The sequence below is a fragment of the Malurus melanocephalus genome, unplaced genomic scaffold, assembly GCF_030028575.1.
Source record: "Malurus melanocephalus ecotype Western Australia unplaced genomic scaffold, MMel_1.1 scaffold_454, whole genome shotgun sequence".
NCBI lineage: Eukaryota > Metazoa > Chordata > Aves > Passeriformes > Maluridae > Malurus > Malurus melanocephalus.
The window spans coordinates 204,524-218,452 of record NW_026623686.1 but is presented as its reverse complement, the minus strand read 5'-3'; the positions used below and the strand labels follow the sequence as shown (position 1 = coordinate 218,452).

The window sequence follows — 13,929 nt, the reverse complement described above, 5'->3', positions numbered from 1 at the left end:
ACACCTGGGCAGGGAGATGCCCAAAGGARGCTGTGCCCTGTGGGAAGCCAGCACTGGAGCAGGCTCCTGGCAGGGACCTGTGACCCCAAGGAGAGGAGCCCAYGCTGGAGCAGGGTTCCTGGTGGGATCTGGGACCCTGTGGGGGACTGATGCTGGAGCAGYCCATTCCTGAAGRACCCCACGGAAGGGACCCACACTGGAACAGCTCCTGTAGAACTGCAGCCTGGGGGTAGGATCCAGGCTGGAGATGCCGGTAAAGGACATTCCCATAGGAAAGGCCCCACCCTGCGGCAGCACAAGACCGTGAGGAGTCCTTCCCTGAGGAGAAAAGGGTGCCAGGGACAGTGTGAGATGAACTGACTGCAGCTCCCATTGCCCATCCCTGTGCACCGCTGGGAGGAGAAGGAGGTAGAGAATCCATGAGTAAAGAGGAGTCCAGGAGGAAGGGAGGGGTGGGGGGAACATGTTTTAAGATTTGGTTTATTTCTCATTACCCTACTCTGATCTGATTGACAATTAATTAATTTCCCCAAGTCAAGCTGGCTTTGCCTGTTACAGTAATTGCTGAGTGATCTCTCCMTGCTCTTATCTCAACCCACAAGATTTTTGCTGYGTTTCCCCTCCCTTGTCCAGCTGAGGATGGTGAGTGGTAGAGCTGCTTGATGGGCACCTCGTGTCCRTCCAAGGTCAACTCACCACAATGTTAATTTATTTCTATTAATTAATTCATTTCTGTTCTCTATGTTTAATTGCCAATGAGCAGATTAATATTCACTAATGAAAAGAAAGCAGGAGTCAAATAGAGTCACCAGTAGTCTACATACAGATTTCTGAAATCTGCACAATTGCACTGGATTAAAATTTAGTACARTATATTTTATTATCAAGACAGAAATCATGTTGAGAAGTAAACTGACACAGGTGATAGGACTGGATGTGACAAACTTTCAAAATTTTCACCTTGAACATAACTAAGTACTCCTGAATAGACAGTAAGGGAATGTAGATCTTATTGTTCAGGAAATCTGGATCAATTCCTCTAGGTTAATTATTTTGAGACAACTTGCCTTCATTCTGCAGCATTCAAGACAGTTGACATTTGAATTTGAAAATCTTCATCCACTTTCAGGCCAATATAAAATTTATCAGAGCTGTTTCACTGAGATGAAAAAAAATRCTAGATCTCATAACATCCATATTTTACTTAGGAGGCCTCGCAATCTTAATGATGCTTCAAACATTCATAGAGCTCTTTAATTCCCTGCAATATGTGAAGATGATCTGAATAAGTTTTTTTTTTAAGCCACATCTCAGCTTTTTATTGAATTTATCTTTTTCTTATTATAAGGATCTGTGTTGAATACTGCTCTTTGAATACAGGTTTTGTCTGCTAAAATTTCTAAAGAAATATCAGAACATGAGTGCACTCCCAGGACAATATTTCATTATTAATAAGCTTAATCCCCACTGCCTGATTACAGCATCATTACAGATGTCTGGTTCACACACAGCACTTCAAACCCCCGTGGAAAAAACAGAAGTTGAAATGTTCACATTACAAATGCACACAGGATATAAATTTGGACTGTGGCATTTTCTGCTGTCAAATCTCCAGAAAGTCTTTACCAAAGCCTGCAGAATGCCACAAATCCACACTGAACCCAGATATTAGCAGAAGACAATTCTAATTACTTATTTCTGTGGAAAGAAGGAGCCTCGACTGGGCTGTGTTTTACTGTGCTGCTCCACATGAGGCAGCTTTTGGGTGTAATTTTCTTTTTACTGTTTCTCTGCTTCAGTTGGCCATTCATACCCCTTAGCTGCTTTTAGCTGGATGATACAGCTTCATAAACTACTGTGCTTATTATATATAAATTAGATGTTCACAAGACCAGGAAATAAATGGATATACACCCAACCGAGGACAAAAATAAATATGACTTCTGTGACTGAATTGATTTTAATTTYTTTTTCTTTTTATACACSTAACTGATTTAGTTCTCTCCACTCCATTCATTTCCATTCTCCTGTTGATAGAAATACATATAAGATCTTAATATCTTCCTGCTGCTAAAAYGTTTTCATTTCTTAGGGTGTGAAACTGCATTATAATAATGAGAACTGTGCAAACATATTGTAGGCTTCTCTGACTTATGCTAGTGATACAGGAGAGACTGGACACACATACAGGTAGAAMCACAGTGAATAGAAAAGAGAACGAATTTCCATATTTTTGAGAACACGGGAGGTATCCCACACAGAGCTAGGAGCTTTACTTTGTAAYGTTTAGATTTTTTGAGCTATGTTCACCTTAATCTCTTCTAGATTTAAAAAACGGTAAATTTTAGAAAGGGTGGAAAACATTTTCTACCTTCTATAGCTGTCATCTCTGACAATAATCAAACTATATCGAGTGATAACAACATTTAAAAATTACCCACTAATTTGTGYAATTCAGATTCTTAGGCTTCTTTGATAAATCAGCAGCTCTCTCAACAAGTTAGAGTCCCCCTCCTTTTTGAATGTGAGGCTCAACATGCCTTCTCAACATTACCCTCAAGAGCTCAGCCAGCTCTCAGCTGAAGACAAAGTAGTTTTAGATTAATAAAAAGGGCAGTTACAGTTGTAAAAGATCTGTTTTGTACAAACAGAAAAGTGGCAGATTTGATGTCTCAGTTGCTGTTTTGGAAGAAAAARAATTTAATAGCTTTAAGGCAAGGGAGTGAGGAAATCCATACCTGTAATTTAATTAAACGTATTTTCAAAATGAACATTGTAATTTCATTTCGAAACAGTCTGATCACAAACTGACAGAACGTTAAAAATTTTATTAAATTTTCCTACAGGTGACTAGACTCATATCTCCCAGAGAAGAAGTGTTTAATTTCTCACTAATGCTGGATTACCTTCTTGACTGTGGAAAGAATGTGTCTGGCATAACATTTCTGTCTCTCTAAGGCTGTTCTGTACAAAAAGTTGTGTGCTCCTCATCCAGCACCAACTGCAGCTCAAAATTCTCAGCAGCAAAAGGTGCTCCTGGGTAGAAGTACTGCCAGGACATGATATAAAAAGCAAGGATCTCCTCTGCGTTACCTCCAGTGTTTCCATCCCTCTCAAAAGGACATTGGTTCAGAGACCAGTAAAGAACCAACGAAGGACCTACACTGTGAACACCTTATAATACTTTTCTTACTGTTGTCTTCCCTTTCAGCACTGCCAAGAGTGCTAGAATTAAATAATGCTCTTTCTTCTCATCTAACTTAAGAAAATGCAGGTGAGTTCTCAGGTAGCTCAGTACAGAACTCTCTAAATTAAAAAAAACAAAAACAAACAAACAAAAAAACCACACAAAACTTCACTTCTAAAACAATAGAAAACATCTAAAAACTGACAATTGAAAGCCACATTTTTAATACTTATGCAAGAAAGGCAGGGAACTTTTCAGAGCCACCTAAACAAGGAAAACTCATGTGGGTGGACAGTCCTCAGAATAAAGGATTGTTAAGGAAAAGTGTAGATTCTTCAGGAAAGACAAACAACGCACTCTCCCTTTCCTAAAACAATAAGCAATGTTGGTTGCAAATAGACACAAAATCACACAAATAACAAAATAAATCATTCCTCACTTAATTAAAGTAGTAAATTATACATGAATGGAGAACAAGGAGAGTGGTAACATTACAGTACAGCTAAGCAGAAGGGCCAAATGTTCTCTGACAACAGTCAGAGCAGACACTGTCCTTCCAAGCACTTCAACTCCCTGTTTTTTTTGACAGGAGACTCCTTCTGAGATCCAGGTATACATATGGATGACTACTGAAATAATTATCCTAGTGTTCTATGCTGGAAAGCAGTTTTTTATGAAGGACTGAATCTCATGTAAGATTAAAACAGAAAAAATGCTCTTACCGTAATGGGCATCACTAAACTAACCAAAATCATTTTACTGCTCCTAGTTTAAGCCCCGTATTTTCAGAATTCGYGCACAAAATGTAGTCAGGCTTACTGTACATGCAAATGATTGCTTAGAAGGCTGACTGCTCAGCTGTCTACAAAATTTCTGCAGCCACATGCACAATCAAGACTAATTGCAAGCTCATTTTTATGTAGTTGAGTGATTTGAAACAAGTGTGGGTTTTTTCTCAAAGCAAAGCTCAGACGTCTCAAGAAGATCTTTGATCAACCTAATAGAAACATTCTTTTCCCCTTATACTAYAGCCTGCTAATAGTGATCAGAAGTGGTTTTAAAAAATAGGAAGATGAAACTTGATGCAGTTTATGCTTCTTCAGTGATTAATAATGCCCAAAATTATTTGCTTCAATTTTGAATCTCATTTCTCAAGGTCACTGAAGTAATTTAGGAATCTACATGCYTCATTTCAAATGTGACAAACACCCTTTCTTCATCTGAACAGGAATTTTAAGAGAACATATCACTTCAAAAGGAACTTGAAACAAAAAATTTAAAATGTCAGTTCAAAGTCTGGCTCAAGAAACTGTGGGGAAAACAGGAGAGTATAATGAAAAATGCATATAAATCTGTACACTTCAGATACATGATGCAGGATATCWCACAGAAAAGTTCAGGGTCCTGTCTTGTTCACTCTGTTACATGAGCCCAAGTAAAACAAATCATTGTCCATAGATGTGATCTACTCCAGAGCAAATATGGTACCATTCTAAATTAGCATAGTCCCAAAGTCTCCATGGATTCTTATTTGTGTCCCTAATGACTTCTCGCAGAAAGGAACTTGGGTGCAGCAGGGCTGAGTGYCACTGTGCCAGCACTGAATGCCCAGTCTCCTGCACACAGGATGTAACACTATGAACCTCAGCAAGGCCAGCATTCCAACAGGAATACAAGAAGAAACTCTCAAGAGCAAAGTCTTGTAATCCTGCTCACTCTACAATCTAAACATTTTTCTCTCCTGCACTGTGCACAGGTGCCTCCTTTGTTTCAGGACTCACCACCTTCTAGAACAGAGCTGCTACATACTGTCAGTGATCAAATTGGTGAATGCTACAGCTTTCCTGCTCTAAGGTATCCTACACTTGTGTCACTCACTTCTGTCCCTTTCTTTTCCTTGTTTTGCCAGAAATAGGCCRAAAAGGAGGGGATGATCACAACTCTCATGGTCAGTAGCTAAGTCATCTCTGGAAGTGGGGARATGTGGACTGAAGTCCTGATGCACTGAATACTTCAGACAAAAATGAGTAWAATACTTGGTGGAATTAGGACCAACTTAAGAAACATGAGCTCAGTGCTGACATTTTACTTCGAGAATTTTATATTTAATTAAGCTACACAAATATGTAGTTATAGATAGAAATCATATGATGCAATGATCATTATACTTAAGGGCAATCAAATAAGATAGAGCTAATTTACAGACCAAGTACTTCAGGCTTGTCTTAGTACAGCAGTACCAGAAGCAGCAGATATGAAATCTGAGTAGACCTCCAATGAAACTTCCARTGAAAAAGCAATCTTTTGAATGCTTTAGTGAGTATCAGGCTAAATGCTGTGAGTTACTAAGTGCTCAAAGACTGAGCCTTAGAGTCATTTGCTGTATAATTGGTTATTTATTATTTATAAGTGTTGTACTAAATTTCTCTCAATTGCCTTGGCTTGAAAACTTGAAGCCAAAGAAGGAACACTCTGGGAGTGTTCTTTTGTATATGAGGTCAAAGTTTGTCCTAACACTCTRGGTRTTACATCAGTGGTATTATTTKCTTTATTCATYAGCTGYAAAGAACTATTTTTATTTATTTATACTTGCTGCATATCAGTTTACACCAAAATGTGTATAAACATAGGCTCACTGTCATGTCTTGCATCTTAATTTGTGTGAGCTATTAAGCTAGACTGTTATACAGCCCTAATGGCATTAGKATATCAGCAATAACCCCTACATCTATATGCTAAAAGTTCAGGCCTTGACCTTTAAGGCAAGATAAACAGATATCCATTTTCATTTAGAAAAGCCAACAAACATTCTGCAMTGACTGAAACATATGACTGACCTTCTCTTCTGACTTTATTAAACAGCTAAATCCTATGAAAGTTCAGGTTATTTTAAAATGCCAAWTCAGCAATAAATATTAAGAAATCATAATTACAGAGGCACATATTGTAGGGYTATCCTAGAATGTCATCCTATATAATAAAGCTCATGCAATATATAGAAATACAGCTGTAATAAAGGTCTGTCTGTATTGAAAAAATGYCAATTCCCATATACTACACCAATAATCAGAATGCAGAGGTTAAATCAACACTAATTTCAAGACAATACCTTGCATGCATGTGTGCCTTAATGCAGCCCACAATGAGTTTTTAAAGTAATGATGCTTGGTGAAGTAACAGCTGCCTATCAACTACAAATTAAAACATTTKTTAAATATCTATAAAGCCTGTATTATTACACAATCCTTCCTTAGAAATAATCATCAAAAACAATCAACATTCCTACTGCACTCGTATTTATAATAAAATACTTGGGGCATCCTTAAGTGTATTACATTTGTTGCTCCATATGTGTGTTCTCAGTGATCAAATGAAAGCCAAAATGGGAGGGCATGCCTTTTTCTACAGTGGATATTATCAAATGAAAGAGAGTGATGATAAAAACGCATCTTTCCTTATGCACATTTTTCTTTRATTTTACCATGATAAAACAGTCTCTATGTAAAATCTGAGGTAGGTGCCATTTCATCATAAGTAGTATTTTCAAACAAGCAAACTGCTAAGAACAAATATCTCCTTTAAGCTTCATTCTAAACATATTTCAAGGCTTTAACTACTGTAAGAGCCATCCAACTTCTCTGGTATGAACTAGATGTTCAAGTACCTTAGAGATCACATTTCATMAACAGGTAGCATGTATCTCCTTTTACTCCAAACCCAGCTAAGATATTGGTGCCAGCAAGGATAAATTATATTATAGMCCTGGGGGGAGTATTTCTGCGACAGTATGCAGTGCAGATGACCAAATACATCATATCACTTTCAAAAAATCTGTAACGCACCAAAATTATATCCTTGTATCTTTTGAGGAGCTATAACACCCTAACTGTTTCATGCGAAAATATTGTGGTCCCATGTTATATAATCATTTCCTGGTGCTTTTAAATTATATTAAATGTTTATTTCTACTTCTCTCCAAGAATTCTTTTATGTACTGCCCAAGTAATAGACTTCCACAGACACAAAAAAACCCAGGTAAAAATCACTGTAGTGACTGAGAGCATATTTATAAGCATGCTGATTCCTTAGTCAACCAATAACAAGAAGTTTTTCCAAGCAGGCTGATCTGAGCTGATGGCCTAGAGAAATTCTTGAAGGAGCATCAACAACAGAAGCAAACTGTCAACTCAACCTTATGTCATCCAAGTTTGTAGAGCTTAAAATTCAGCAACCAGAAAGAAGCAATCTGGTGGTTCATGCGAAGTTCATAGAAAGGAAAGCATAAYGATAACGTGACAAGTAGGCTGGTACCTGTGAAACTGTAACATCTCTACTATTCAGTACACTATCTTCAATGCCTTTCAATAAAACGATTAATTAGTAAATGTTATTAACATTAAACACAGAGTGTCTGAAGGGGAATGCACCCCAAATTCATGGAGAATACTGTCATATAGGTAAACTTTGTGCTGTGTGATGTAAACACTATTCTTGTTGCTAGAGACCAAATTATATCTAACCTTAAACATGCTCATTTGAATACCATAAAGCTTACAGCATGTGTAATCCTTTAAAAAAATCATTTCCCAAGAGCTAAGAATACTGACATCTAAATGTCATTTTATTATACTTCAAACTATCTTAAAAGCATCTACACGGTAACTATACAAAAATACCAAATTTTCTCACATCATAAAAATTTAACGGCTGTACCAATGCTTCTACATGTGCACATATAACACAGATGTTGAGATAAGCACACACTGCTTTAAATAGTGTCTCTCAACCCCATTTAAATTATATGAGCATAAGGGCCAAGATAGGAAATACCACATTACATCTCAACCAAATATCTCAGTGGAAAAGAAAGCTTTAGCTGGAAATTACCAATGTCCAATGTCCAATTTACCAACTGGATCCAAAACACTTTAAAATCTGAAGGCAAAATTCAATTTGGAAAGTCGTAACTGTGAAGTGCAGAACATGGGCCATTTTAGCTTAGTTGTTTATATTAAATAGTTCACCACTCCTGGGGTCTTGGCCAACAGAATTTAAGAATTTACTGCACTACTTTATTGGCTGAGAAACAGAAAACAATGTTAAAGCACTCCTGAAAATGGCCTTTTGCAGACATGCTGCACACGCTGAACGCAGGATGGGTCWCCTGGGCCAGCTCTCAGGGACAGCTCCGTGTCTTGGCTTCAAAAATCCACACACTGCATCCCCTGTGCTCCTGCCAGYCATCCTGGCCTGGACAGTGGCACTGAACACACCCACACACCCTACACACACACCTCACGCTGTATGGGGAGCACTCCAGTGCCTTACCTTTCCTCAGCTGTATACTGAGCCTCTTGCCTATCTTTTTGGTGTTATAGCCACTGTTTGCAGTGGAGGTGAGAACTTTCTGAGGTGACGGTACCAGGCCAGAGGGTGGTTTCCCTGATGAGTTCACACTATGAGGTAGATGCGAGTAGGAGTCTGTCTGATCGGACTGGGTACCCGCTCTAGACATTCTTTGCAACGTGTGAAGTCCAGAATTGTTCATACTTTTCCCATCAGCATACTGGGAATCGGGGCTGAAGCGGCTGGGGTAGTACACGCTCTTCTCACTTTGGGACAATTGCTCGTACTGCTCCTTATTCGCCGCRGGGACCACGTGGAACCAAATGAACGGCGTGCGCATGGCTTGGCGAAACATATGCTGTGCTCTAGGTTTGGAAAYGAACAGAAAATTAGCAAATTAGGACTGGCAGACTACAAGGCATTATAAGCATAATTACTAATGTTAATTAAGCAACACGAGCTGACAGACACATTGCACTCGAGCGTAAACCATAAAACTGGAATCTGTTCGCTGGCCTATTTGGTCGGCTTTTCGCTAAGGTTTACTGCTTTAGGGCAACACTATGGTTAAATATGCTTAACAACTGATGGAGCAAATACTGGATTCAGAAAAGCRAAAATTTTAACCACAGTCTTGAAATGCGGACAGTTCTACAGCAGGGCTGCGGTGTCCTTTTGTTTTGAACCTTGCTAATTGCAATAATTGTGATAACTGTTACTACGGTAACAACGGAATTATTAGAATGAAAATTACTCTTTATAAAAAGACTGTGTACTCCACATTTTTTTGATTATATGCAGTGTTGCTACCAGTSTAGCTTACACTTCAATTTTTGTAAGTCAGCAGTCTATCAAAATACAACATTAAGAAATAGGAAAAAATTGCTCAATCCTGTAAAGACACTGGGCTCAAGGTCATGATCCGAAGCATACAAAGTCAACAAGTCTCTTCACAGACTTCACAAATTGTGATTCAGAACCTTAGAACAAGCACAGACAAGCTGCTTTCAACCATATGGTACAGGACTATGTTTCAATTCAGGTTAGAGTCTAAGAAATTAAAATCACATTTCAAATATATACACTAAGTATAAGATGATCAGAACAAATGATATTCCTTTGGCCCTCAACATGTTAGAGATTTCAGAACAATATTACCATGTATGAAATCACTCATTATCTGGATACCTCCTTTTTTTTTTTTTTTCTTTCTCTTACCTGAGTGTGAACTACAGCCTAATTTCCCTCTTAAAAGTCAGATTCACCATTTTGAGATTCTACCAAGTCCAGCCAACCACTAAGCAAATATTTATCTCTCAAACTTCTCCAGGAAGTTTCTCCATACATAATACCTTTAGTTCTCACACAAACAAAAACCACATATTTTTAAAACATTAAAAAGATAGTAAAAATACAGTAAAAATATAGTCTTCAAGTTGTCCATACATATTGAACGTGGTACATTGCAAGTATAAGAGCAAAAGTCATTTGGGAACTTAAAGAAAAACAGCTTACCAATATGAAAAGAAAAAAATCTATAATGTACAAAAATAGTCAAATGAGAATTGCATATACTCTAAAGACAAAAATTATCCCAGTATTTTTTTTAGTCTGGCTATACACAAACCACTAATGTCCCTTAGTGTATCTTTTCTTTATTAGAAAGGAAAGTTTAGAGCTTTTTTTCTTACCTTCCTCACATTATTCCAAGGTGCCGTGTTAAAGATTAAATAAYGCAGTGTAATGTGCAGTGAGAACACTTACTGTTCAAATCTCCTGTTCCGCAGGTCTCCATCATTAATCCTGACAATACAATCATTCTCACGGAAAAGGTTTTCTTGTTCAGCTTTTCCACCCTTCTCCAAACGCTTCACTAGCAGCCCCAGGGTTCTGGAACATTAAGATTACAAATTATTATTATCTGAATAATTTGCAACACAGAAAATCCTATTGATTTAATATTTTATCATAATCACTACAGAAACTGTATTTTAAACTGTCTTTACCTTGAAGTAGGATATCACAGTTTCAAACAAMTTCATGAATTACCTGATTTATTACCCCTTTTCCATAAAACAAAAAGCCCAGGTGAATCAAACATGTCAAAAGTAAGAAAAGGCTGTGTGATGACAGCACATCCATTCTTGAAAAAGGCCAAGATTTCTGAGTAGTGAAAGCTCCAAGACCCACCACACATCAGAGAAAAGGCATTTTTTTCTGCTAGTTAGCCGGAGCTGAATTGTTTCAAACTAAAATGTGAATTTGTGAATTAGCAGAGAGACTGCTACAGCCATCACTACTCGTTCTGTGGAAGTGAAATGTGGGATCATCTCACGTAATAAGCAGCCTGTAATGAGGGGATGACTAGAGAATTCAAGAATTTAATGCGAAACAAATGCTTTTATTTTTAAATCTTAACTATTTTTAATAAAACAGAAAAGAGGAAATTAAAAATTGAAATGYCATTTTTTAATTCAGAATCTTAAATTAATTAACTGAAGACAATTTCGATTTAATAGCCTCTGTGCAATAAGTTAGTCCCCTCTGTCTCGTGCCAGTGTCATTTTAAGGACATTTTTAAAGAGAAAAGGTAAAGAAATATTCAACCTGAAATTAAGGCRTGGATCCTGAAGAATGGACTTGGGAGGTACTGGCAGGATAGTACAAAAAGTCAGTGATGTTTCTATACCTGAACTTTAAGTTTGAAGGAGGACTCAATCTTCAGGACTATTCTCGCATCAACACTGCACTTGACTTTTTTTTTAAAGAAGATCAGATTTACACTGAAACCCCACAGGATGTATCAGTGGGTCAAATTCACATCATCCAAGTAAACAGCATTGCTTTTTTCAGAATTTGTTTCAAGGCATGGCATGGAAAACATTTGCTTGTGTAGCAGGGATTGCAAGACCACACATGTTTTTTAAGCAAAAACCTTCCAGTGATCTCAGCACTTCCATTCATACATAATACCTCGAAGTGAATGAGCAGTCAGTGGTGCTTAAAAGGACTCCTCATGTGCTCAAAAGTTATATATTCACTTCAGCCCTTCATCAAATGGGTCAGAAAAGCAAAATTAACTTATTTCTTCCACCTTAAATTCCTCATTTACCAATTTCTCATCAACATATACAAATAAGACTTTTTTTACCAAACAGTCATACATTTTCTCCTACAGGGCAAATAAAGGAGTAAGAGAAATGATCCTAGTAATACTTCCATTTTGGAACCACCTAGAGACATTAAGATATGATGTTSAAAGGATCTAAACATGTAAACAGACCATGAGGAGGAAAACAACATAAAGCATCTGACAACACAAATTATCAAATGAAGCTTGAGTCAGACATTTGCATGACAAAAAAACTCTACAAGTCCACCACAGTGGCACACTAACCTAATGACCATGATGTGCTCCATTTATTGTACTACAATTTTCTGATCATTATTAAGATATGTAGYCACAGGAGTAAAACAAAACCATTTCTAAAATATTGATTCAATCCCTTTTTTCTTTCTGTTYACTAAAGTAAGCTTTGAGGGCAGTCTCAGATTTTTTTAAACTGATAAATAATTATAGAAGAAAATATAATAATCTGAAGAAATTATAGATGGTTTGGTAGTTGCATAAAGAACCAAACTGACAGTTATRTTAATAGTAAGAAAGAAAAAATACTTGTATGCCTTCACTACATTATTTTCATTGGAATTACAGTCTTGATGCACAGAAAACTGATGTGGTAGAAAAGTTTGTGACTTTTTCACTTGTGAGTTGAGTTTCTTTTGGGGAGACTTTGAGCCACAAAGTAAAGCTACTGAAGAGGATAACCCTAAATGGGGAAGAGACAGACAAAGCAAATATAAAATAGGGAATGCTACATTTAAAAGAAAACCAATAAAATATTTGAGGGGAGAGGAAGGAATTGTGTCTACTCTTGCTTTTCTTTACTTGATGCCCAACAGYTCTTTGATGCAATGTACTCCTCTGCAACGTCCAAAGACAATTCAGAATTTGGATGTGCACGCAATGCTTGCACAAGAGCATACATAGTAACAACAACAGGTGTTTGGTTTATATGGGTAAATATTAAAAAAAATCAAAATATCAAAACAATATCTACACAAAGTAAAAAAAGCTACATTAATACAATGACAATATGGTGTACAAAATAATGTGGTTATTTCATCCCAATGTCTCCATGTAGTCATGTYTCCATGATTACAAAGTAATTGCTCCATCAATAGTTTTGACAYAGCATTTTTCTTGAAATGTTGGTTTCTACTGTCTCACATTCTGAATTTATATTAAATTATTTATGCAAGGTGTACCTGCACACATGGTTTGACATTTCTTAAATTTATTCCACTTAGGCTCTCAAATCTAGTAAAATATTACTAATCCTAAGCAATAGTAAAATAATGTATCAGATAAATAAACTACCAATCAAAATCAGAAATAATCTCATTAAACAAAGGCTACAAGTTCYGCTAATGCAAGACTGCTCATCTCTTAACACAGCATATGCTGCTCGTGAGGACTTTGCTTTTTAACAAATGTTAGAGCTAGGTTAACCAAGGCATATAAAGCTAAAATCATTGAGAGTAAATTCAAGGCTGGCTGAACAGACTGAGCCAAACCTGAAACCAGGATCCTCACAATGCCTTTTAATTTACTTAAYTTTTTATATTAACACATGATGTAAAAGATCCCTTTAGACACAATTCCAGAAGTAATTTCCAGAAAGTCTGTATAGCAGAGAAAACTCAACTAAAACTTACAGGAAACGTATGTTTCTCAAAAATTAACAAAAGCCTAGCAATTTCCTACAGTATTTCTTCAGCATATCATGGTTAGATGCAAAACGTGACTCTAAAAAAAGATTTTATGGGAATTCATGTTTGTTGTTGCAGCAACTGGAGATGAACAGAATAGACCTGATATTGCAAATATGCAGTAACCTAAAACAAATTGGATTTTTTTTTCTCTGCCATATGCCACCATCATTAATCCTGCTAAGTGGAGCTCTACTACAGCTTCAATATTATATTTCCTACATTAGGAAGACATAAATTTTGAAAGCATGTAAACTCATCTAGTATAAAGTACAGGAAATCAGTATATACTTTTTTTCCTAAACACAACCATGTAGCTTACAAATGTATGGGTGCATTTGAATTTGCTTGATTTTGTCCAGTTTAAGTAAGTCAATAGTTTCTAACATAAATTCTTCCATTATAAATCTTTTAMATTCCAACTTTTTCAAGAATGAGATTAAGTATCATGTGAATCTTCTCAAAACACTAAGTCTACAGTCATGTTGAAACAATAATGATACATAGAAATTTGGTACCTGTGCTCTTTTAGACTAACATTTGCTGACARGGGAACAGAAGGG

The 13,929-nt window shown here is 36.8% G+C and overlaps 1 protein-coding gene across 1 annotated transcript in view; it reads right to left on the bottom strand.

Moving 5' to 3' along the window:
• Positions 1–13,929, bottom strand: part of PARD3 (par-3 family cell polarity regulator) — a 392,579-nt gene that overhangs the window by 193,731 nt on the left and 184,919 nt on the right. The window contains 2 exon segments of the mRNA XM_057380497.1: positions 8,516–8,898; positions 10,298–10,423. Of these exon segments, the coding sequence (XP_057236480.1) occupies positions 8,516–8,898; positions 10,298–10,423 (509 nt within the window).